Source organism: Gallinula chloropus (assembly GCF_964237585.1).
Source record: "Gallinula chloropus genome assembly, chromosome: 2".
NCBI lineage: Eukaryota > Metazoa > Chordata > Aves > Gruiformes > Rallidae > Gallinula > Gallinula chloropus.
In genome coordinates this window covers 162,723,229-162,749,056 of record NC_140086.1, presented here as the reverse complement: position 1 = coordinate 162,749,056, position 25,828 = coordinate 162,723,229, and the positions used below count along the sequence as shown (strand labels likewise).

Here is a 25,828-nt window from a genome sequence, read left to right as displayed (position 1 = left end):
AGAACCTGCCTGAAGTCCAAGAAGTGGTAGAACATGAGATCTGGAGCTGTTCCCAGAAGGCTGGAGGAGCAGTGGGAGCTCAGTGAAACCTGCTTGTCCTTCAGCCGGCAAAGAAAGCTTCTGCCTGGCAGGGCTGGGGGCTGTGAGGGGTGACAGGAGATGGGCTCATCACACCCTGCTAATGGCTCAGAAAGTTCCCCTAGAGCCTTCTCCAGGCAGAGCCAGCCCAGCTCTCCCAGCCTGGCTCCGGAGCAGAGCTGCTCCAGCCCTCGCATCCTCCTCGGGGCTCCTCTGGCCCCGCTCCAAGAGCTCCATGTCCTCCTTGTGCTGAGGGCTCCAGAGCTGGACGCAGGATCCCAGGGGAGGTCTGAGCAGAGGGGACAATCCCCTCTCTGGACCTGCTGCCCACACTGCTGGGGGTGCAGCCCAGGATGGGGTTGGCCTTCTGGGCTGTGAGTGCCCATCAGTGGCTCCTGTCCAGCTCTGCATCCATCAGAACCCCAAATCCTTTCCCTCCGGGCTGCTCTCCATCACCTCACCCCCAGCCTTTGTTGGTAGCAAGGACTGTCCCCAACCAAGGGCACTTGCCCTTGTTGAAGTTCATGAGGTTTGCATAGGGCCACTTCTTGTGCTGGTCCAGGTCCCTCTGGGTGACATCCCATCCCTCTGGGTGACACTCCCACCCTCTGGTGTGTTGTCCACACCACTCAGCCAGGAGCACAAGCTATTTACTGATCTCACACAGAGCTTGCTCTGGGCCTTGTGGGTGTTGCATAGAGGCAGCTGACAACCTCCTTTGAACAACCTGATGCAAATCTTCTTGGATTTCTGCCTCAAACAGGCTGTGGATTAGATTCTTCATCTCAGACCTCTTTGGGAAGGGTGGGAAGTCTTCCTGTTGGTAGCTCCAAGCCAAGGTTTGCCAGCTGCAACGTCTGGGAATTCAAATAGGCAGGAGACTACAAGTGAGTAAGGCTTTAATCTTGGCAATTTCTCTTCTGGTGACTGAAGGAAGGGATTGACTTTGCAGGGAGTTGGTGGACAGTCTTGTGTGCTTGAGCAGGTCTCCAGTCTTAGGGCTAAACACCTCTCCATGGGGTGCCTTGAAGAGAGGAATCACTGGAGGGAGAAGGGAATGGCAGAAGGGTTATTCCAGCTCCCTTTGTGGTGTGAGGAAAATGAAGATGAACCCAAAAGTAAGAGTTGAATTTCTTCTGTGGGAGGTGACTGTGGGTGAGCAAAGGGGAATGCTTGAAAGATGAACTGGTAGTCAGGGAAAAGGCTGTTTTTGGGAGGGAATATTTGTTTTCCTAAGTTAAGAAATGGAAGTTGTGACAACTGTTGGAGTGAAATACTACAGGAGGGTGAGGAAGGGGCAGGTCTTAGGAGTTGGGAGCGAAGTGGTGAAGCCCAAGAGGTTTTGGGGAAGGACTGTTTGTTTGTAAGGGCATGGAGTGACAGGACGAGGGGCCATGGGTTCAACTCCAGCAGGGCAGGGCCAGAGGAGACCTGAGGGAGAAGCTCTTTCCTCTGAGGGTGGGTGGGTGGGGAGAGCCTGGCCCAGGGTGCCCAGAGAGGTGGGGGAGGCCCCATCCCTGGAGACATCCAAGGTCAGGGTGGATGGGGCTCTGAGTGACCTGCTCTAGTGAAGATGTCCCTGTCACTGCAGGGGGGGATGAGGTGGCCTCAGAAGGTCCCTGCCCACCCAGTGCAGCCTGATGATTCCATGATTGCTGCTCTGTCAAAGTCCTGAGGGATCAGATAGATCCAAGATGGGCTGAGAAGAAAGAGGAGAGGGATGGGGCAGTGGTGAAAGGTGGAGCTGTAAGATAAGGTGGATGCTTGAGGCCATCTCTGTATCAATAAATGATCAGGGTAACGGGATCTTTCTGCCACCCTCTGCTCAGGGAGGAGGCAGAGCTTCCTCCCCACAAACTCCCTGTCTTGAGTGTGGTTTCAGGTTCTGCACCCACAGGAGCAGCTGGAGAGGGAATCTCCTCCTCATCTGCACAGCCCTTGTTTGCACAGCTGGTTGTGTGCAGCAGGAGGGAGATGCTGGTTGCAATCCTCTGCTGCAAGGACAGTTTGTCACCCACTTCTCCACTCAGGGGGATATCAAGGGAATGTTATTCCCCTCCATCCCCATTCCCTGTCTGGGTACCACCAGCTCTCAGCTCTGCTCAGGTAAGGGGATGTGAACAAGAAGATTTTGGCCTGGAGCATCTCCACTGGGAGGAAAGGCTGAGGGAGCTGGGGCTGTTCAGCCTGGAGAGAAGAGCCTGAGAGGGGATCTGATCACTGGTTCTCAAGAGCTGAAGGGTGGGAGCCAGGGGGCCATGGGCAGCCTCTGCTCAGTGTCTGTGGGGACAGGACAAGGGGCAATGGGCTCAAGTTGGAGCCCAGGGAGTTCCCCCCAATGTGGGGAAGAACTTCTTGGTGGTGAGGGTGAGGGAGCCCTGGGACAGGCTGCCCAGGGGGTGTGGAGTCTCCTTGTCTGGAGAGATTCCAGCCCCTGTCCTAGGGACCCTGCTTGGGCAGGGGGTTGGACCCCCTGGGCTCTGGGGGGCCCTTCCAACCCCTGTGATTCTGTGATCCCAATTAGCCATGGATGATGGCAGGGACTGTAACTTCAAGGGTGTTCCTGTCAGTGATGAGCAGGCTGGAGATGGTTCTGTGCAGTTACACCTTCTCCTTGAACTGTGCTGCTGTCACCATTTATCCTGCATTGGAGGGACCATATCTCCTCCTTTCCAGCTCAGAACATCCCCAGGGAGATTCCCACACCCCTTCCCACCTTGCTGATGGGCAGCAAGCCTGCTCCATGCTATCTGAGAAGGTTCTATGATGAGAGCTGCAGCACAGAAGAAAACCAACCCTGGTTGAAGGCACCCCAGGACTTGTCCTGTGAAGTTGCATTTGCCACTTCTTCAAGGAATATAGAATCATAGAATGATAGAATGGGCTGGGCTGGGAGGGACCCCAAGGGTCCCAGAGCTCCAACCCCCTGCCACAGGCAGGGACACCAACCTCCAGGCCTGGAGCTACACAAGGTTGCCCAGGGCCCCAGCCAACCTGGCCTGGAACACCCCCAGGGACGGGGCACCCACCCCCTCTCTGGGCAGCCCCTTCCAGCCCCTCACCACTCGCTCTGCACAGAACTTCCCCCCAGTCTCTCCTCTCCCCCTTCCCTCCTCCAGCTTCACTCCAGCCCCTTGTCCTGCCAGTCTCTGCCCTTCCCAAGAGCTGATTCCCCTCCTGTTCCTGGGGTCCCTTCAGGGATGGGGAGGCTGCACTGAGGTCCCCTCACAGCCTTCTCTTCTCCAGGCTGACCCAGCCCAGTTCCCCTCAGGGCAGGTGCAGCTGGCAGGGATGGCTGGAGGATGGGGATGCAGGACAGCCCCAGCATCCCTCCTTGGATGGGACAGGTTTGGAGAAATACCTGGCTGTTAACAGGGAATAAATCAGAATTGGGGATTTTGGGGGAGCTCTGGGGGAGTGGGGAGATGTCAACACACAAAATATTTCATCCTGTGGGGAGGAGGAAGATGAGTTTCAGTGCTGTGAAGAGCTCAGGGGTGCAGTGGGAAGAGCAGCCACAGCTTGACAGGAATATCTTCAGGCAGATATCTCTCTGGGACTCTTGAACCTGCGTATAACCCTCCTGGATAAAACTCCAGCAAGAATGAGGGGAATGCAGGCTCTGCATGCTTGGAAGTATGAAGGGATGAAAGGAATGAGAAGGTACTTCCTGCAGCTTTAAATACCAAGGACTGAAGGGTGCCTGGCTAGGACCTTGTGTCAGGGCAGAGCTCTCCTCTTGCCAAGCTCCTGGTCTTTATTGACCAAGGAAAGCCAGTGTGAGAATGGTGCCAAGGGCATCGTGGCTTGTGTCAGAGCCAGCGTGGCCACAGGGCCAGGGCAGGGCTTGTGCCCCTGGGCTGGGCACTGGGGAGGCTGCAGCTGGAGTGCTGGGTCCAGTTGTGGGCCCCTGAGTCCCAGCAGGAGCTGGAGGTCCTGGAGCGTGTCCAGAGAAGGGCAACCAGGCTGGGGAAGGGGCTGGAGAGCAGCAAAGCTTGCGAGGAGCGGCTGAGGGAGCTGGGGGTGCTGAGCCTGGAGCAGAGGAGGCTGAGGGGAGCCCTTCTCCCCCCTGCCCTGCCCTGCCCTGCCCTGCCCTGGCAGGAGGGTGCAGAGAGGTGGGCGATGGTCTCTGCAGCCAGGGGCCAGGAGCTGGGAGGAGGGGCAATGGGCTCAAGCTGCCCCAGGGCAGGGTCAGCTCAGCTGGGAGGGCAAAGTTCTTCCCTGGCAGAGCTGTGGGGCTGTGGCACAGGCTGCCCAGGGAGGGGCTGAGTCCCCAGCCCTGGGGGTGTTTAACAGAGGGGAGATGAGGTGCTCAGGGAGCTGGGGCAGCACAGGATGGGAATGGTTTGACTCAATGGGCTCAAAGGGCTTTTCCAACCTTGGGATTCTGTGATCTTATTGTGGACTCAAAATTGTGAGCAGGGAGTTGAAACCAAACTAAATATTGGTTTGAGTAGGGTTTTAAGTATATATATATATATAAAATATAATATAATATATCTATAATATATTATTATGATATATGATATTTTATATATTATATAGATAGTATGATTTGAAGAAATCAGATAAAATTATATATATATATAATTTTATGTGATTTTTTCCCTTCTCTAAAGACAGCACCATTTTTCTTGCCCTTTGATCAGGAGCTGAACCTGAACAGCTCCTGTTCCTGCTGAGCCCCAGCCAGGACTGGGCCATTTCCTGGCTCCTCTCCCTGTTTGCACATCCTCTAATTTTTAACCCGGGTCCCAGAAGAGACTTTGCAAGTTTGTAGTGTCAGAACTCACATGATGAGTGATTTGTTCACTAGGGAGACTTTTCTGCTCCTTTCAGAGCTGAGGAATAAGTTGAGCTGGTAAAGAGTTTTGCTGTTAGATGTCTGGACTCTGCAGGGAAGATTTTAACAGAGCAAGGTAACTAAGCAGAGGGATTCCTGGGGTGATCTTGGTTGTGTTATCTATATAAAATCAGTTATAACTGGTTTTTCCTAAGGGAGATGGGAACCTGATTCAGGGTCTTTGGACAGAGTGACCTGGAGAGCTTCATCTCTTTGGACTGGGTGAAAAGGACTGGTAACCTTAGTGGTGTGATGAGAACAGCTTCTCCCATCTCTGAGCTGCCCCTGTTGGAAAGCTGAGATGAATATCATCATGGGAGCCCCACAGGATCCCAGAGCCACCAGGCTGGCAAAGCCCTTTGAGCCCATGGAGTCCAACCATCCCTGTCCTGTGCTGACCCAGCTCCCTGAGCACCTCATCTCCCCTCTGTTAAACACCCCCAGGGCTGGGGACTCAGCCCCCTCCCTGGGCAGCCTGTGCCACAGCCCCACAACTCTGCCAGGGAAGAACTTTGCCCTCCCAGCTGAGCTGACCCTGAAGCCCCCAGTGGTGCCTTTGTGGCAACATCAATCGTAGCCAGATTCTCCAAACGCTGCCCATTTATTACCAGTAACTCCTCCTGGAACTGGCCACCCTCAAGGAAATAAAGACTCCATCTGCTGTTCACTAGAGCTGCCACATTCTGCTCCTCATTTGGAGGATGACAGGGTGTCCAACCCAAAAAGCCACCACTTCCATGGGTGTCCTTCATTCAGTGCATCTCCTGAGCTACATACTCTGCTCAAAAAGGGGCCTGGAACATGCTTCATTAAGCCATTGGGTTAAATTAATCAGTGTGAGACCCAAACCAACCCCCTTTCCAGCTCCTTATTGATAACATTCACTATCTCTGCCTGTCTGGACAATAAATATAATTGATAACTCAGCTGTTAAGCTGTTTGTGCTGCTGTCTGGGTGATGCAAGCAGCTCTCCAGAGCTGTAACACCCTGTTAAAGGGAAGGTTGGTTTCTGTAGCTGCACAGCATTTCTGGAGCTGAAATGAGACTCTTCCTCTGCCCATGGCTGAGGTGATTCCTGCTGGCTTTCTTCTGCACTCTGTTAAAATGTTGGGAATGATGGGAGGAGGCAGAGGGACCTCAGTGAAATGTGGGTTCCCGTGCTCCAGGGACTTCCAGGTGATCTGCTGCACCCTGAGCCAGCCAAGCATGGGCTTGCTCACTTCCTAAGCTTATTGTCTCCTTGATCTGCTGGTAGATCACTTCAGCCAAGGTCATAATCACAGACTCACAGAATCACAGGGGTTGGATGGGACCCCCAGAGCCCAGGGGGTCCAACCCCCTGCCCAAGCAGGGTCCCCAGGACAGGGGCTGGAATCTCTCCAGACAAGGAGACTCCACACCCCCTGGGCAGCCTGGCCCAGGGCTCCCTCACCCTCACCAGCAAGAAGTTCTTCCCCACATTGGGGGGAACTCCCTGGGCTCCAACTTGAGCCCATCGCCCCTTGTCCTGTCCCCACAGACCCTGAGCAGAGGCTGCCCATGGCCCCCTGGCTCCCACCCTTCAGCTCTTGAGAACCAGTGATCAGATCCCCTCTCAGGCTCTTCTCTCCAGGCTGAACAGCCCCAGCTCCCTCAGCCTTTCCTCCCAGGGGAGATGCTCCAGCCCCTTCATCATCTCTGTCCCTCCTCTGGACTCTCTCCAGGAGATCCCTGGCTGGTTGATCCCAGGGAGCCCAGCCCTGGACACAACACTCCAGGTGGGGCCTGAGCAGGGCAGAGCAGAGGGAGAAATAAATCCCCACCCTTTCTTCTAGATCCTGGCACTCAGGGTTTAACTTCAAATCCCTGCTGTACCAAAGGCTGTACCACTGGCCATCCCCTTGGTGTCCTGATCTCCTTTCCCTCTGCCGTTGGATGTGATGTTGTAATTGAAATGTGGGATGAGGTTTCTGAGCCCTGTTATTGATCACAAGGTGCTGTTTGCTCTCTGAACTGACTCAGTGGTCACTAAGAAGGGCGATACCGGCGCTGAGCCGGCGTGACGCCCTCTGAGAGGGAAATTAAACTCTCCCTGCCCGTTCCTGACACTCATTTATCGTGTCATCTGTACAGGCAGAATGCTAAAGGGAGGGGAAAAAACCCAGAGAAAACAAGCTTAATTTAAAGGTGGTGTAATTTAAAAGCCATTTCACACTTGCCCTGTGCCCTCCAGGAAGGTTTCTGGGCTGCTCTTTGCTCTTGGGCATTTCCAGAGAGGCCAGTTGTCTGACAGCTCAACTTCTTCTTTCAGAATAAGGACAGCGGCGAACGTGAGAACAAGCAGCCCAGAGAGGATGAGGAGGAAGAGGCTGTCAAACACAAGTAATTATTTATTTATTCCCAATTGTCTCTCCTGTATGTGGTGTTCTCCTGTTTCACAGAATCACAGAAGGTTGGAAAAGACCTTTGAAGATCATCAAGTCCAACCATTCCCATCCTGTGCTAAACCATCTCCCTAAGTACCTCATCTCCCCTCTGTTAAACACCCTCAGGGCTGGGGACTCAGCCCCCTCCCTGGGCAGCCTGTGCCACAGCCCCACAACTCTGCCAGGGAAGAACTTTGCCCTCCCAGCTGAGCTGACCCTGCCCTGGGGCAGCTTGAGCCCATTGCCCCTCCTCCCAGCTCCTGGCCCCTGGCTGCAGAGACCAGTAGGGCTGTGGCACAGGCTGCCCAGGGAGGGGGCTGTGCCCCCACCCTTGGGGTGTTTAACAGAGGGGAGATGAGGTGCTCAGGGATCTGGGTCAGCACAGGACAGGAACAGTTGGACTCCATGGGCTTAAAGGGCTTTTCCAACATGGTGACTCTGGGTCTGACCAGGGCAGAGCAGAGGGGGAGGATCCCCTCCTGTGACCTGCTCCCCACGCTCCTCTTGATGCCCCCCAGTATCCCATCAGCCTTCTCAGCCCCTGGGGCACACTGTTGTCTCATGGTCACCTCTCTACAACCTCCCTTCAGGTAGTTGTAGGTGGGGAGAAGGGCTCCCCTCAGCCTCCTCTTCTCCAGGCTCAACACCCCCAGCTCCCTCAGCTGCTCCTCATAGGATCTGCCTTCCAGCCCCTTCCCCAGCCTGGTTGCCCTTCTCTGGACTCACTCCAGGACCTCAATGTCCTTCTGATGGTGAGGAGCCCAGAACTGGACCCACCACTCAAACTGCAGCCTCACCAATGCCGAGTACAGGGGCAAATTAGTCCAGTTTGCTAATTAGGATTTCTCCTTGTCTCCTAACATGCAATTTATTGTTACTATTATTATTTTTTTAAAGTGTGAATGATCTGAGAAGGGGGAATAAAGAGGAAAAGCCTGGGGGGCAGCGAGGGGAAAGTGATGCCATCGGAGGTGGCGGGAGCGTTCAGGGTCCCTTCAATTCAACAGCCATGGCCCGTCTTTGTCCCCTGCATGTGTCTTGTTTGCAGTATGGACTTTAGTTTCTTCTTTATTGCCACAAACAGAGGCCTGTGGGTTACTGGTGTCTGTTTAACCGCAGCCCACCGCTGTTCTCTCTTTGTCACCGGAAAATGTGAGCGCAGATCTAACCCAGGCAGGGTGTTGCTCCTGACAGGACCAGCTGACAGTGCACTTGGTTTCCTGCTGGTAAAAAACACTGTCTGGTCTCCTCTGGAGGTGAAATTTGGTTTGAAGATGCGGGATGTGACCTATTCTCATCTCTTGACAAGCTAGAGCCCTCCTCCGCGGGAGGTTGTGCATCAGAGATGCTGCGGCGGCGGCTGGGCACGTGCCCTCTGCTGAGGACACACAGCAAAATCCTTGCTTCTTTTTGGGGTTAATCCCAGCAGAAAAGGGCATTCCTACTTGAGCACAGCCCTCCTGGATTTGCAGCTGTTGGGAGTGTTTCTTGAGAACCACGAGCAACCGAGGCTGAACTTGGTAGGCGCCGCGGTTGGGTTTTGTGCCGGAAGAGGCACAGCATCTGGGCTGAGCCTGAAACAGGAGCTGGAGGTCTTGAAGTGATGATGAATAATGTATAAATAGCTCTTGATTTCCAGCCTTGCCACTCGATACTCGAGGTGATGTGGCAGCCCATTGATGAGGAGCATCAGGGCCTGGGCTGTCTTTACCGCAGCGATGAACTGACGTTGGGCTACAGTAATGCACTCCTGCTCCCAAGCTGGAATGCTGAACTGGTCTTCTAAATCTGGGGGTAAAACCTCCCTCCCCAAACCCAGAATCCCTTTGTTCTACTCTGACTGACCTTCTGGCTGGGGATTGCTTCTTTCTGGAGCGTATCGGAGGCGATGTGGTTTCCAACCGAACCTTTGGTGTCACCACTCTTGAGTTGGTAATTGCTTTATCCACAGCCTCTCGTTTGCAGGCTCTCATCTCATGGTGTGTTCAGCAAAAAGCCTCCTCCTGCCTGTGGGTGATGCACTTGAAACTTACTCTGAGGTTACACACAGGGAGGAAAGGCGGCGTTGAGCAGGAACTCCCGTCTCCGGCCGGCTTTGTACTGATACGTGAAGCTCCCCTCAGATACAGGCACAGGGCTTCTCCTGTAACACATGGGAGGTGACACCTTGGAGGAGAGGCAGCTTTTGGGGCAAAAAGTTTGCTTTCCAGTTTGCTTTCCAGTTTGCTTTCCAGGTGTTTGTTCCTCTTTATCCACTTCTCCAACCGCGGCGTGTTCTGTCAGGATCCAGACCTAACTTTGCAAGGCAAATTGGAGCAAGGGGATGCTCTCTGGGAAATGATTGAATCCCAGATTTGGCTGAGGTGCCTCTTAGCTTCTGTTTTACTTCCTGAACATCCTTTTTTCCCCTCTCCAGACTTGGATCTGTGTTTCTATCAAGATCTAAAAGGCCAGTGAGCTGCTAACATGATTTTTCCTCAGCTTTTCATTTCCCAGTCTTGTAGCTGAACCTTCTCAGCCCTTTGAAACAACAAATAAAAGGGAACTGCTCCATGCTCACACTCAGTTGGCTGATGGAAAGAGGTAAACTGAGGTATCTTGCTGATGTTAACCCTGAATTTAGGAAACAAGGGGTCCTGGTAACAGAATCCCATGACCCACTCCCTCGCTCCATGCAAGCATCTCAACAGCCATGCTCCTTTCTCAAGCTGAAAATCCCTGCAAGCATGATATGACAAGGGGAAATACAGCTTCAATAAATAATCCCAGGGACTCACACACTGGATTAGAGGTGCCCAGCAAACCAAACCAGGCAGCACCCTGGTTGTTCTTGCTGCCTGTGTGCCAACCCTCATTTTTTTTGCCAGCTTCCTGTTTTGCTTTGGTGGTTTTTATTTTGTTTTCTCATTGACTCAAATCTCCCCACCCCCTTCTGTTCTTTTCTTTCTTTTTTTTTTTTTTTCCCTTTCCTCTTTCTTTATTTATTTCTTTTCCCCCTTCCTTGTTTTTATCTCTCACGCTGCGAGCTACAAGCGCTGACGAAGCCCGCTGCGGGGCTCACAGCGCCTTCAGCTCAGCTTATCTCTGATCTGAGCTCTCTGGGGAGCTTATATCTGTAATCACTAAGAACTTGGCTTATTATTATTAATAATATTTATATATATATATATATTTTTAAACCAGTTATGCTTAACCCACTGACCAGGAAGCACCTCCCGCCGCGGCGCAGCCTGCGATCTGCCTCTGCGAGGAACTGGGCGTTGTGGGTGGACTTTGGTCCTTCTGCCCAGTTCCTGGGAGGGGGTGGTGGAGGAGCTTTGGGTTTGGGGATGGGGATCTGAAAGGTGAGTGCTGTGTAAAGCCACAACTGGCGTTGCCACCCCGCTGGGAGCAGAGAGATGCTGAGCTTTGAAGTTGGGGAGCAGCGGGGCTTGGCGGGGACGTTCCGAGTGTAAATAAAAAGCTGAGGAAGGGAGGGGAGGAAAGAAACAAAAAACAACACAAAACAAACTGCCAAAGCTCCAATTTAACACGAAATTAAGCTGCAGTGAGCTGCTGTTAATCAGCTGCTGGTGTTGCCACACTTAGTCATCCTATAAAATTACAGCTCCGCGCTGTGCCGCTTGCAGAGATGAAGTTCTGGGAGGAGCTGGGGGAGGCAGGGGTTGGGAAATGCCATGGGAAGAATGTCACAGGGCAGGTCAAAACCACTTAGGTTGGGGTTTTATTTCTTTTGCCTTTATCTCTGCACACACACACCCCCCCAAAAAAAAACCAACCCCAAACTACAGCAGTGGGGTTACCCGAGGTTGGGTTTAGCTTGGCAGGATGGCCAAGGCAGTAGCAAGGGTAACTGCAGGGTGGATGTGCTTCCTTACAGCCTGGAGTGTGGAGACTGTAAGGAAGAGTTTAAAAAAGCCAAGAAAACAACCCAAAAAAAAAGGGAATTCTGATAAAATATGGGAGAGGGTGGGGTCTGTGTGTAGGCTGAGCTGTGTATGTGTGGTGTGTTTGGATGGATGTCCACGTGGACAGAATCACAGAATCACAGGAGGGTCAGAAGGGACCCCCAGAGCCCATGGGGTCCAACCCCCTGCCCAAGCAGGGTCCCCAGGACAGGGGCTGGAATCTCTCCAGAGAAGGAGACTCGACACCCCCTGGGCAGCCTGGCCCAGGGCTCCCTCACCCTCACCAGCAAGAAGTTCTTCCCCACATTGGGGGGAACTCCCTGGGCTCCAACTTGAGCCCATCGCCCCTTGTCCACGTCCAAACTTGGACCATCAGCAGTGACAGGTTGAGCTGGAGAGCTGGGCAGTGAGAAACCAAATGAGGTTCAATAAAAACAAGTGGAGAGTCTGGCCCTTGGGAAGGAATAACCACTGGAATCAGCACAGGCTGGGGGGAGCTGCTGGAGAGGAGCTCTGTGGAGAAGGACCTGGGGGTGCTGGTGGGTGACAGGGTGGCCATGAGCCAGCAGTGTGCCCTGGGGCTGAGAGAGACAAGGGGATCCTGGGGGCATCAGGAGGAATGTGGGCAGCAGGTGACAGGAGGGGATCCTCCCCCTCTGCTCTGCCCTGCTCAGGCCCCACCTGGAGTGTTGTGTCCAGGGCTGGGCTCCCTGGGAACAACCAGCCAGGGATCTCCTGGAGAGAGTCCAGAGGAGGGACAGAGATGCTGAAGGGCCTGGAGCATCTCCCCTGGGAGGAAAGGCTGAGGGAGCTGGGGCTGTTCAGCCTGCAGAGAAGAAGACTAAGGGGAGGGGGACCTTATTAATGGTTATAAATATCTTAGTATGGGATGCAGGGAGGAATGGGCAGCCCCTTTTCAGTGTCTGTGGGGACAGGACAAGGGGCAATGGCTGCAAGTTGGAGCACAGGAAGTTCTGCACCAACATGTGGAAGAACTTTTCCCCAGTGAGGGAGCCCTGGGACAGGCTGCCCAGGGGGTGTGGAGTCTCCTTGTCTGGAGAGATTCCAGCCCCTGTCCTAGGGACCCTGCTTGGGCAGGGGGTTGGACCCCCTGGGCTCTGGAGGTCCCTTCCAACCCCTGTGATTCTAGGGTTCTATGTCCTGAGAAAGCAGCTGCCTTGACAAGTTTTAGGGGGCTCATGGTGCTCACAGGAGGTGTTTGAGCTCTTGGCATTCCTCGAGTGCTTTTCAGCAGCCGTGATCAGGGAGGGGGACGTGCTTGGACCTGCTCAGCTGTTTGAGCAGGAGCAGCCCTCTCAGAAGGAGAAGGGCTCCTCAGAGGGTGGGTGCTGGTGGGTCGCTGCCTCTGCTTGTCCCTTGCTGCTTTTCTGCCTCAGGTGAAGAATCCAGAACAAGAGCAGCAACTCTGTCCTGCTGATCAAACTGGGACCTCTGCATTGGAGAAGTCGCTGCCCTCCTGCAGCAAAGGGTGTGAGAGGAGCCTTGATGAGCCTGGTGTATGTTCAGGACACAAAAGTCATAGAGTCATTGGATGTGTTGGGTGGGCAGGGACCTTCTGAGGCCACCTCATCCCCCCCTGCAGTGAGCAGGGACATCCTCACTAGAGCAGGTCACTCAGAGCCCCATCCACCCTGACCTTGGATGTCTCCAGGGATGGGGCCTCCCCCACCTCTCTGGGCACCCTGGGCCAGGGTCTCCCCACCCTCAGAGGGAAGAGCTTCTCCCTCAGGTCTCCTCTGGCCCTGCCCTGCTGGAGTTGAACCCATGGCCCCTCGTCCTGGCGCTCCGTGCCCTGGGGAACAGTTCTTCCCAGCTTCCCTACAGGCACCTCTCAGGGGCTGGAAGGGGCTCTGAGGTCCCCTCTGGTGCCTTCCAAGTCGTTCCTTGGTTTCTACATCAGGGCAGATGCAGATTGGCTCGTGCTTGGTGGCTGGAAAGGTCTCTGCATGCGATGAGTCAGCCTGGAGAAGTGAGGACCTTGGTTTCCAGCCAACCCAAGTGTACAGAAGCCTCCAGGAAGGTGCAGCAGGAGGTCCTGCACCCGGATGTCAAAGCTGCCTGTGAGGGGATGGGCTGGGTAGGGAAACAGAACAGCAAAATAAACCAGGTTGTGAAATTAAATCTGTAGCAGGATTGCTGTGCAGGAGGTCTTGAGGTGTCCCCAAAGGGTGAGGGTGCTGTAGCACCCATGGGTGCTCATGCAGCACCCTGTATGTGCCAGCTGATTCTGCAGAGAAGTGCAAGCAGGTCACTGAGGGGTTGCCTAAGGGGAGCAAAGGAAGGAGAAAAATCCAAGCCTGAAATCTCTGCCCCAAGACTCTTCATCTGGTGCTTTCCATGGGGGCTGCAGGTGGGAGGGAAGAGTGTAACCTTGTCAGTTGGATCAACTCACCGTATGGTGAAGTTTTTCCCTGCACCAAGTTTTGAGGACCTGTAGAAGCAGCTTGAAAAACAACTTCTGCAATGTGGTTTGCAGTTGGGAACAGAAAAGGGAAGATGCACTTTGAGGAGAAGTGTTTGCTGCTGCTGAGGAGCATCTGAATGCTGCCCCAGGGGACGTGCTCACCACGCTTCACTCCCCACACCCCAGTGCCCCCAGCTCCTTGTAGGTTCTTTAGTTCAGCCAGAGCCCAACGTGGCTCCCAGATCTCCTGGATCGCTGCAGAAGTCTCCTGATGGGCTGTTCTTGCTTGTCTGGCTGCTTGGCCCAGCTCCTTCAAACCTTCTTGTCTTTATGGAGCACGTGGTGAAGCAGAGGGTCCACCCAACAACCACTCCTTCAAGGACTGGAGACCTCCCTCATCTCTTCCACACCAATTTCTTCATCTCTCTGAGTGTGGCTCCTCAGGAATAAGTGAGTTTTGGAGATGTGGAGATACACAACTAACTCTTTGTGCTGGTTCCTCTTTAAAGGGTGATGAGGTTGCCCAGGATGTTTTGGTATCAAGCAAGTTGGAGTAGCTGCCCCAGAACGTTGGGGCTCTGGAGCAGCTTGGGAAGGTCAAAGGGCAGCGGTTGGTCAAACCACACAGCGTTTCTCCACTGGTTTGGAAAAGAACTTGCTCAGAAGAGGGCTGAGGTAGGGTTGAGGACAGCCCAGAACTTCCCCTAAAGAGCTTCCAAAGAAGGGAAGGGCTCTGCCATGGCGCTTCAAAAATAGTCACCTGGGATCTGGGTGTTGGAAACCACTTTTGTTTCAATGGTGCAGCGGGGGAAACGTGCTTTGAATTACTTTTGCTTCCCAGTGCTGATGCTCTGGAGCACTTGAGATGTTCAGACAGAGTGATGTGAAGGGCTCAAGGGGGATCAAGAGGTGAATTGCTGCTGAGGACGCCCTCCTCTGATCCTGGGCAGATCAAGCAGGCTCTGAGAATGCCGCTGAGCTGCTGCCTTGTGTTCAAATCCGTCTAAAAATCCTTGTTTCCCCCCTCTGCTCTGCCCTGGTCAGGCCCCACCTGGAGTGTTGTGTCCAGGGCTGGGCTCCCTGGGATCAACCAGCCAGGGATCTCCTGGAGAGAGTCCAGAGGAGGGACAGAGATGCTGAAGGGCCTGGAGCATCTCCCCTGGGAGGAAAGGCTGAGGGAGCTGGGGCTGTTCAGCCTGGAGAGAAGAGCCTGAGAGGGGATCTGATCACTGGTTCTCAAGAGCTGAAGGGTGGGACCCAGGGGGCCATGGGCAGCCTCTGCTCAGTGTCTGTGGGGACAGGACAAGGGGCAATGGGCTCAAGTTGGAGCCCAGGGAGTTCCCCCCAATGTGGGGAAGAACTTGTTGCTGGTGAGGGTGAGGGAGCCCTGGGACAGGCTGCCCAGGGGGTGTGGAGTCTCCTTGTCTGGAGAGATTCCAGCCCCTGTCCTGGGGACCCTGCTTGGGCAGGGGGTTGGACCCCATGGGCTCTGGGGGACCCTTCTGTGATTCTGTGATCTCCTCTTCTTTCCCTTCGAGGAGCTCTGGGCCCAAGTGGAAACTGTGTTTGAGGTGTTCCTGGCTCAAAACAGGGAACCTCCTCCCCCAGACAGGCTTTTAGGAGATGCTGGGAGGCTGTGTTGCTTCCCCCTCTAATTGCTGCAGTTAACCACGTCCTCATGTGGTCTGCTTTGGGTTTGTGGGGTGAGGTTTTGGTAGAGATGGGGGCTGCAGAGCTACTGTGAGAAGCTCCGAAGCTTCCCCCAGCCCCACAGCCCAAGCCCAGCGGCTCCAGGCTGAGCAAGGCCGAGCCCATCAGCGCCGGTCACAGCCCCGCCGGGAACCCCAGTGAGGAGGGAAACCCCCCCAGGGAAGGGATGTGATGGGAAGGGCGATGGGATCCTGGGCTCCATCAGCAGAGGGGGGGCAGCAGGGACAGGGAGGGGATTGTCCCTCTCTGCTCTGCCCTCCCCAGCTGGAGTCCTGTGTCCAGAGCTGGGGCCCAACACAAGGAAGATGTGGGGCTGGTGGAGAGGGGTCAGAGGAGCCCCGGGGATGCTCAGAGGGCTGGAGCAGCTCCCCTAGGGAGAGAGGCTGAGGGAGCTGGGCTGGGTCAGCCTGGAGAAGAGAAGGCTGTGGGGGGACCTCACTGCAGCCCCCCAGTCCCTGAAGGGACCCCAGGAACAGGAGGGGAATCAGCTCTTGGGAAGGGCAGAGACTGGCAGGACAAGGGGCTGGAGTGAAGCTGGAGGAGGGAAGGGGGAGAGGAGAGACTGGGGGGAAGTTGTGTGCAGAGAGAGTGGTGAGGGGCTGGAAGGGGCTGCCCAGAGAGGGGGTGGGTGCCCCGTCCCTGGGGGTGTTCCAGGCCAGGTTGGCTGGGGCCCTGGGCACCCTTGTGTAGCTCCAGGCCTGGAGGTTGGTGGCCCTGCCTGTGGCAGGGGGTTGGAGCTCTGGGACCCTTGGGATCCCTTCCAACCCAGACTGTTCCAGGATTCTATGCTTCTGTGATCTGTTCCTGACTGTGCAACGAGCTCGATGCCAAATGGGTCAGATCCAGCTCTAGGCTGGGTGCTCCATCACTGGGAGGAAGAACAGCAGCTTCTCCTAAATAAACACACATACTTACCCTTTGCCTGCCTCAGAGTTACTCAGGGTGGCATCGCCCTGCTCCTCTCCCTGTCTTTACAGATGGGTTTGTACCCAGAAGAAGAGGGAGCCAAGTCTTCTGCTCCTTCACCTTGAGCAGGGGGAACTCCCCAAGCCCCCCCAGGAGGCAGCTGTGGGCAACGCTGGGCACTGAGACTTACTGGAGGCAGGTGCAGGAGCTGCTCTCGCCTTGTCCTGTTAATTAAAGGAATCAATTTGGTGTTTGTTTTCTCCTGGCACTTGTGCAGAGGTTTAATAAGGCTCTGGAAGCTCTGGATGTGATGGGGAAGCAAGGGGGGGAATCATCTCCCAGCGCTTCTCTTCGCCCCCGCGCATCAGCTGCTTCTCCTTCTGCCAGCTCTGTCCCATCTGTGGCAGAACCTGCTGGCTTGTTCCTCGTGGTCTTTATCTTATTAATCTTGTGGATGAAGCTCCAGTGATGCTGGGCTGGGAGGCTTTTGTTTGGAAGCTGAGATCACAGCATGCCAGAGTCACCAGGTTGGAAAAGCCCTTTGAGCCCATGGAGTCCAACCATCCCTGTCCTGTGCTGACCCAGAGCCCTGAGCACCTCATCTCCCCTCTGTTAAACACCCCCAGGGCTGGGGACTCAGCCCCTCCCTGGGCAGCCTGTGCCACAGCCCCACAACTCTGCCAGGGAAGGTCTTTTCCCTGCCCAGGAGCCAGCAGTGTGCCCGGGGGGCCAGGAAGGCCAAGGGCATCGTGGCTTGTGTCAGAGCCAGCGTGGCCACAGGGCCAGGGCAGGGCTTGTGCCCCTGGGCTGGGCACTGGGGAGGCTGCAGCTGGAGTGCTGGGTCCAGTTGTGGGCCCCTGAGTCCCAGCAGGAGCTGGAGGTCCTGGAGCGTGTCCAGAGAAGGGCAACCAGGCTGGGGAAGGGGCTGGAGAGCAGCAAAGCTTGCGAGGAGCGGCTGAGGGAGCTGGGGGTGCTGAGCCTGGAGCAGAGGAGGCTGAGGGGAGCCTTTCTCCCCCCTGCCCTGCCCTGCCCTGCCCTGCCCTGGCAGGAGGGTGCAGAGAGGTGGGCAATGGTCTCTGCAGCCAGGGGCCAGGAGATGGGATGACTAAATCCCTCCTCCCAGGGCACCTCTGAGCAATAATACATGTAAACCCAGCACAGCAGCTTGTCTTTGTGGGGTGAAGCCAGGTTCTGACCTCTCCCACGGCTCTTTGCAGTGTCCTTTCTCCCAGGGCGTGGGAGGTTGTTCCCGTGTCGCGGCGTCGCGCTGATGTAAGAGCTCAGAGGGCTCTGGGTTTGATGACATGAGATACACCCAGGTGTTTCCTCACCTCCCTGGGCTCTGGTTTCCAGCCCATTGGTTGGATTTATCTCGGTTGGGTCTTGCTGAGCTCCAACCACCTCCTCCAGCCACCTCTGTGCCACCAACCACGGCGTGGTTGGACTCTGGGCAGGTAGATTGAGATGCTGGAGAGGGCATGGGATGGGGCAGGAAGGGGAAGCCCTCCCTGCTATGCTCCAGGGACCTCTAATGTTGGGTTTTTAGGTGCTTCCCAGGTAACTGTGGCCACCTGACTACTGACCTTCCTCTTCACATCTCTCCTGGGCTGGTGCTTTTTGGTTTTGCCTCTTGGCTTTGAGTGTCAACCCTTGGGATGGGTCACATCTTGCTTTAGTCCATCCATAAAGTCCAGCAAGGAAGCAGCCTGGGTGTCAGGTCTCTGCTGGGAGGAAAAGGGGAATATTCCACTGTGATTTGCAGCTGGGAAGGGCGATGGGATCCTGGGCTCCATCAGCAGAGGGAGGGCAGCAGGGACAGGGAGGGGATTGTCCCTCTCTGCTCTGCCCTCCCCAGCTGGAGTCCTGTGGCCAGAGCTGGGGCCCAACACAAGGAAGATGTGGGGCTGTTGGAGAGGGGTCAGAGGAGCCCTGGGGATGCTCAGAGGGCTGGAGCAGCTCCCCTAGGGAGAGAGGCTGAGGGAGCTGGGCTGGGTCAGCCTGGAGAAGAGAAGGCTGTGGGGGGACCTCAGTACAGCCTCCCCGTCCCTGAAGGGACCCCAGGAGCAGGAGGGGAATCAGCTCTTGGGAAGGGCAGAGACTGGCAGGACAAGGGGCTGGAGTGAAGCTGGAGGAGGGAAGGGGGAGAGGAGAGACTGGGGGGAAGTTCTGTGCAGAGAGAGTGGTGAGGGGCTGGAAGGGGCTGCCCAGAGAGGGGGTGGGTGCCCCGTCCCTGGGGGTGTTCCAGGCCAGGTTGGCTGGGGCCCTGGGCACCCTTGTGTAGCTCCAGGCCTGGAGGTTGGTGGCCCTGCCTGTGGCAGGGGGTTGGGGCTCTGGGACCCTTGGGGTCCCTCCCAACCCAGACCAGTCTGTGACTCTCTGATTCTCTGTGTGCTTCTCTACAACCCCACAGCCACCCTCACCACTGCCAAAGGCTCTGCTGACAGCCAGGGCAGGACCATTGCTGGACAGCAGCTTACCCTGGCTTCTAGTGAAAGCAATTAAACCCATCAGTGGTGTTAAATGAATTTAATCCACTTAATTTGCCCCCTGGGCTCTCATGCTGGTGTGTAGATCCATCACCCTGCACAGTGTGAGCAGCTGGAGGTGGGATGGGGACCTGGTGCTCTGGGTTTGGGAATTCTTCTCCTCAAAGCTGGTGGGGTTTCACCTCAGAGAGGAATCAGCTCTGGGGATGCTCACCACCATGGGTGTCTTGCTGGTTGGCTGTTGGAGACTGGAATTATTTGGGAGAGGATTTAAAGGGGCAGCCTGGGAAAAGGGGGAGAGGGAGCATCTGGATGTGGGGGATGGGAGAGGGCTGGCTGCTGAATTTTGGGCTCTCCTGGAGGGAGGTGAAAAGGGATGGGGGAACTTCTGGGTGTCATTTGGATGTCCCAGCTCCATCACCCCTTGGCTCAGAAGCCTGGATTTGCTCCCTGTGCATCACCACATCACTGACCTGCACCCCTATTGTAGCATCCCTGCTGACTGGGCAACCACCTTGTACCCAAAATAGTCCCTCACCCCATCCTTCCCATGGGATCAGTGTTCCCCCTGGTTGTGAATCCTGTGTGGTGTTCCCTTCATGAGCCTGTCCCTGCCTTGAGACCTGAGGCAGCTGGGCTGAAGTCAGGAGCTTTGCCAGGCACCTTGAGCCTTTACCACCCCAAAACCCCTGGCTGACCCCATCTTTTCTGACCCATGTGGGTTATTCCAGCCCCCCACCTGCAGCTGGGGATGCTGATGTGCCCCCCAGTAGTGAAACCCCACAGTCCAGGCTGGTGTGGACATAGCTCAGTGCTCTTCCTCTTCCTCCCCAGGGAGCTCAAGCTGCGAAACTACGAGCCTGAAGATGAGGACCTGAAGAAGAGGAAGGTGCCCCAGGCCAAACCAGCCTCAGGTGGGTGCAGGAGGGAGGGAGGGAGGTAAAATGAGGCAGCAGGAAAGCAGAAACGTTGCTGACAGCAATGCTGGTGCCTGTGGTGATGTGATCCAGAGCTCTGCAGGCAAAGCAGATGGAGCAGATCAAGGTCAGGTTGGCTGGGGCCCTGGGCAACCTTGTGTAGCTCCAGGCCTGGAGGTTGGTGGCCCTGCCTGTGGCAGGGGATTGGAGCTCTGGGACCCTTGGGATCCCTCCCAACCCAGCCCAGTCTTGGATTCTGTGGTTCTGTGATTCTATGAGCAGAGCTGCTGTCCAACAGCAAGTCCTATCCCCTCCCTGGAGATGTTCCTCCAGAGAATGAGGCAGCATTTGGGGTGGTGAGGACCATTAAACCAGCCCAGGACCCTGCTCCTGGCCAGTGTGCTGGGAAGGGGATGGGTCACATCTTTCCTTTTCCAAAACTCAGGGGGTTTGGAAAGCTCTGCATCCTTCCTCCTTCCATCCCAAGGTGGAAAAGCCACCTTGCAGCTTGGTGCTGGGAGGTTGGTAGATCCTTGGAGATGAATGTCTCCATCCCTGGAGGGTGCTGGCTTGTCTGAGCACCTGTGGTGGGAGCAGTTGGAGCTCTCCCACTGCTACTGGGGTGAGCATCCCCCCTCTTGCTCCATCCTCCTCCTCCCTCTCTTGCCCCTGGGGACTGCACACACCCTGTGTTGCACAAGTGGGGTGTGTGTTCATCCCAACACACCCAATCCAGCCCCAAACCAAAGGGTTGGTCCTCCAAGGAGCTAAACTCTTGCTGGAGGATTCTCAAGGAGATTCCAACTGGGATTTTTTTAGTTTGAATGAACCTTGAATCAAACCTCAGTCATGCTCTTTCCCACCACCACACCTCTGTGCAGCTCTTGAGAGGGAGTTGAAGGCCAGAAGCTCCCTTGATCTTGAAACATTGAGTCCTCCTGGGACAGGTTTCTTTTAAAAAATGCCCTAAATAGAAGCAAGAGCCACTGTTGGGAGTGTGGTGGAGCTCTGGTAGGTAGGAATGCTGACACTGCTCCTTCTTTATCCTTCTGGGAAAAGAATTTCAAACTTCTCACTCTTCTCTCCTGGTTTGGAATTGGGAAAGGCAGTTTTGATCATTGCCAGTAAAACCAGTGCTCTCTGCCAGCCTTCCTTTGGGCCCAGCTCCCTGTGCTGGGAGTAACCAGCTTGCCTGACCTTGGTGGGGCTGGTGTGGGGCTTGGGAGTGGATTAATATTAAATATTCCTTGGGGAATGATCCCTTTGCTGGAGCAGGATTCATCCCTGGGGGTTGTACCCTCACCCTGACACCCCAGTTGAAGGATGGAGAGCTGTTTCCAGTGCATCCTTTGCTCTTACCCCCCTATATCTGCAGATAGGGCTGGGCTGGAGCTGGATTCCTCCAGGATATCTTAGGTGGTGGCCTTGTAAATGAGTCACAGTGAGTCAAATCCCAGTTCAAGCACCTGCCCAGCAGCTGCTCCCAGTGGCTCTTACGCAAAGGGGACTTGAAGCCAGCAGGTATCTTGCTGCCCTTGCTGGTTTTTTGGGGGTTGCATCATTCCCAGGTGGGTTTGAGGCTCCAGAAAGGGTTTGGGGGGTGGGGGGAAGGGCTGTAGCCACACATTTTGTGCTCTGAAGGTGAAGAGCTCTTAGGAAAACTTTTCTCAACCAAGCCCAGAGCTCTGGTGGGTTTCCCAGTGCCTTGTCCCCTTGGTGTCCTACTGCCCTGATGCTGGTCCTGTTCCCCCATCTAGTGGAAGACAAGGTGAAGGAGCAGCTGGAGGCTGCCAAGCCCGAGCCCATCATCGAGGAGGTGGTACGTACAGCTCTGTGGTGGGGGCTGCCTGTGTCCAGGCTTCAGCCTTGATGTCACCTCTTACTGGGTGTCTCCTCTCCCTCCCTAGGACCTGGCAAACCTGGCCCCCAGGAAGCCTGACTGGTGAGTGCCTGCAGACCCCCCCCCCTCCCTTCTCCTGGGAAAAGGGGTGTCGGGGTTGTCTGCTTTGGGTTGAAAGTGCTCAAGATGGGAAGCCTGCTCCTGCTGCTGGGGAAGGGGCAAGGCCTGGGGCTGCCAACCCAGTGACTCTGCTGGTCCCACTGGGGAGCTTGTCACCATGGTGTCCTCAGAGACACAGGATGCTCCAGACACTGGGTTGTCCATGAGCTCCCTGGGTGGCAGACACACCGTGAGCGCCGCGGTGCCCACAGGAGAGAGGAGAAGGGTCTTTTCCACCAGGAAGGGTGTAACCTGTCCCCTGTGTCCACATCCACCTGGGGGGAGGGGGTTGTTCTGATGTTGTCACTCTCTTCCCCAGGGATTTGAAGCGAGATGTGGCCAAGAAACTGGAGAAGCTGGAGAAGAGGACGCAGAGAGCCATCGCCGAACTGATACGTGCGTTGTGGTGCTGCAGGGAAGCCACCTGGGCTCACCAGTGCTTCTGGAGGGATGACACCATCCTTACTGGGAGTTTGTGCTGGGGAGGGACTGGTGGAGCTTGATCTCCTTCCTAAAAGGGTCTGGGAAGCTGTTGGTCCCAAGTAGCTTCTCTGAGGCAGCATGGCAGGATGGGTTGTGGGCTCAGGGGCTGCGGTCCTCTGCCGTCGGTGTTCCCTGGAGTCTCTAAGCTGCTGCTGTTTCTCCCTTGCAGGAGAGAGGTTGAAAGGGCAGGAGGAGGAGCTGGCGTCTGCTGTGGGGTCAGCAAAGCAGGAGGGAAGCGACTCTGACTGAGGAGATCCACCCAGCAGCTTCAGGGCTCTGTGGATCAGCCGCTGCCAGCAGCGCCCGTCCCATCGCTCTCGGGTGGAGACACCTCGTTTGGACACTCTGCTCACCAACCCTTCACCAGAAGCCCCTGAACCCTACTGTGCCTAAAGGAGAGGGGTGGGTTCCATCCTCCCTTGGACCATGGACGTTCCTCTGTTGAGGAACACTCCACAGGCAGCTTTGTGGGACCACAGAGGACTTGATGGGAGCGGGACAGATACACCCACATTAGCTTGAACCAAGGCTGCCAGGACTTGGAGCAGGGAAGCTGTGGGTGAAAAGGTCTCTTGCTTGGTGGGTGAGCAAGAAGATGCCCACAGAGCCACCATAGAGAGGCATGACCATGTCCCAGGGGACAGATGGTCCTGTTCCTCCTCAGAGGTGCCTTTTCCAAGGTGCTCCTTTAGGCAGAGGACTTGGTGTATCTGCCACGTGGGGAATGAGGGGGTCTCTCCCTTCCAAGAGCTGGCTGTGAGTATCTGGGAACATCCATGGTGAGACCCCACAGAATAACTCTGCTGGAAGGGGCTGTGTGGCTCAGGACCTGGTGGCTTCTCCACATCCATCTGAGGTTAATGTGGGGCTCGTTCTGTTCCCTGAAGTCCTCTGACCCCCTCCCCAGGCTGTGCAGCGTGTACCCCTCCTCCTCTGGGTGTTTTATAATTAACAAAGTTGGTCATTAACAAATAATTTCATAATAAAACTGTCCCAGTGTGGCAGAAGTTGTGGCTTGTTCTGCAGAGGGCTGGGTGGAGGCATCTCACATCATCTCCCTCCTGTCCCTGGGGACTTCAGAACCTGCTTGGTGGTCCCAGTCCCCTTCTCAGGCATCAGGTCCTCTAAGTTTGAGGTGGTTGAGCTGGTAACTACAGCAGGACAAGCCCAACTCCTGGGTGCTGCCAACCCCCACGTCTCTGGAACGAGCGAGTTGCAGAAGAGTTGACCCCACATCTTCCCTGGAAACTTCTCCTCCAGCTCTTGGGAGATCTTGCAGGGTGGATGCCTTGGCCAGGCTGGGATCCTGTGGGCTCCAGAACCTTCCACGTGGTTTTGTCCTGAGGTAGAACATCTGGTGTGGGTGGCTTTGAGGGTGGTGTTTACAGCAGAGTTCAGGTGTGATAAAAATAGCTGTTCCTGTTAATGCACAGGTCCTGCTGCTGGTAACAGCCTGTTGGAGAGAGGGGGTGGGGGGAGAGATCCTTCATGCAGCAGCAGCCTGGAGGGAGAGGGGGGGAATGGCACATCTGCCCTCGTGCCTGTCAGGGTGTTGGTGACTGGAGCTGCCATCCCAGAATGTCACCAGGTCCCCACACAGGGTGAGATGAGTCCCAGAGGTGTTAAATATGGACTGATAGATGCTTCAGGGGAGCTGCTGGGAAGCAGCACTGAGGGAAGAGCCCTGGGAGCGCCGGGGGACACCGGGCTGAGCGTGAGCAGCACCCTGCCCTCGGCCAAGAAAGACAACAGCACCCTGGGGGAATGGAGAGAGGGGTGGGCAGCAGGGCAGGGAGGGTCTCCTGCCCCCCTGCTCTGCCCTGGGGAGGCCTCATGGGGAACAGGGGGTGTGGGGCTGGGCTCCCCGGGGCAGGAAGGACAGGGAGCTCCTGGAGAGGGGACAGCAAAGGGCTGTGGGGATGCTGAGGGCACCAGGACATCTCTGGGGCAGAGAGGCTGAGGGACTGGGGGCATTCCTCATGCCCTTCCCCTGCTGCACTGGGGGGTCCCACCCACCGCAGACAGTCCCCCTGCTTCCCCGTCACATCCAGAGCTTCCAGAGCCTTATTAAACCTCTGCACAAGTGCCAGGAGAAAACAAACACCAAATTGATTCCTTTAATTAACAGGACAAGGCGAGAGCAGCTCCTGCACCTGCCTCCAGTAAGTCTCAGTGCCCAGCGTTGCCCACAGCTGCCTCCTGGGGGGGCTTGGGGAGTTCCCCCTGCTCAAGGTGCAGGAGCAGAAGACTTGGCTCCCTCTTCTTCTGGGTACAAACCCATCTGTAAAGACAGGGAGAGGAGCAGGGCGATGCCACCCTGAGTAACTCTGAGGCAGGCAAAGGGTAAGTATGTGTGTTTATTTAGGAGAAGCTGTTGTTCTTCCTCCCCGTGATGGAGCACCCAGCCTAGAGCTGGATCTGACCCATTTGGCATCGAGCTCGTTGCACAGTCAGGAACAGATCACAGAATCAGAGAATCCTGGAACAGTCTGGGTTGGGAGGGACCCCAAGGGTCCCAGAGCTCCAACCCCCTGCCACAGGCAGGGACACCAACCTCCAGGCCTGGAGCTACACAAGGGTGCCCAGGGCCCCAGCCAACCTGGCCTGGAACACCCCCAGGGCCTGGGCACCCACCCCCTCTCTGGGCAGCCCCTTCCAGCCCCTCACCACTCTCTCTGCACAGAACTTCCCCCCAGTCTCTCCTCTCCCCCTTCCCTCCTCCAGCTTCACTCCAGCCCCTTGTCCTGCCAGTCTCTGCCCTTCCCAAGAGCTGATTCCCCTCCTGGTCCTGGGGTCCCTTCAGGGACGGGGAGGCTGCACTGAGGTCCCCCCACAGCCTTCTCTTCTCCAGGCTGACCCAGCCCAGCTCCCTCAGCCTCTCTCCCTAGGGGAGCTGCTCCAGCCCTCTGAGCATCCCCGGGGCTCCTCTGACCCCTCTCCAACAGCCCCACATCTCCCTTGTGTTGGGCCCCAGCTCTGGACACAGGACTCCAGCTGGGGAGGGCAGAGCAGAGAGGGACAATCCCCTCCCTGTCCCTGCTGCCCCCCCTCTGCTGATGGAGCCCAGGATCCCATCGCCCTTCCCATCCCTTCCCTTCCCTGGGGGGGTTCCCTCCTCACTGGGGTTCCCGGCGGGGCTGTGACCGGCGCTGATGGGCTCGGCCTTGCTCAGCCTGGAGCCGCTGGGCTTGGGCTGTGGGGCTGGGGGAAGCTCCTGGCTGCTCCTTGTGCTCCGCAGACCCCTCTACACCACAACCAGCCACGCAAAACAGCGACAGAAGGAACCCGGGGGCCGTGGACACGCGTCCCGTGTGGGTCCGGGGGCTCTTGGCCCTGCCGCGGCCTGTAGGTGTCAGCAGATCCCCGCACACGGAGCCGCGGCTGCGGCCGGCAGGTCCCGGCAGCTGCCGAGGGCCGGGGGGGTTCGTATCCCCTCGGCCGTGTCTTTTAAAGCTGGAGGAGGGAACGGGGAGAGGAGAGATTGGGAAGGAGGAGCAGAGGAGGCTGAGGGGAGCCCTTCTCCCCCCTGCCCTGCCCTGCCCTGCCCTGCCCTGGCAGGAGGGTGCAGAGAGGTGGGCGATGGTCTCTGCAGCCAGGGGCCAGGAGCTGGGAGGAGGGGCAATGGGCTCAAGCTGCCCCAGGGCAGGGTCAGCTCAGCTGGGAGGGC

General features: G+C 56.3%; 1 protein-coding gene across 1 annotated transcript in view; it reads left to right on the top strand.

The window, feature by feature from the left end:
- The window catches only part of CCDC12 (coiled-coil domain containing 12), a gene marked incomplete at its 5' end in the record, with an annotated part of 42,462 nt that extends 19,304 nt beyond the window's left edge, over window positions 1-23,158 (top strand). The window contains 6 exon segments of the mRNA XM_084260315.1: window positions 7,213-7,283; window positions 19,597-19,676; window positions 21,437-21,498; window positions 21,587-21,621; window positions 21,998-22,074; window positions 22,331-23,158. Of these exon segments, the coding sequence (XP_084116441.1) occupies window positions 7,213-7,283; window positions 19,597-19,676; window positions 21,437-21,498; window positions 21,587-21,621; window positions 21,998-22,074; window positions 22,331-22,410 (405 nt within the window). The 3' untranslated portion in view covers window positions 22,411-23,158.
- Between the last annotated feature and the right edge of the window lie 2,670 nt (window positions 23,159-25,828).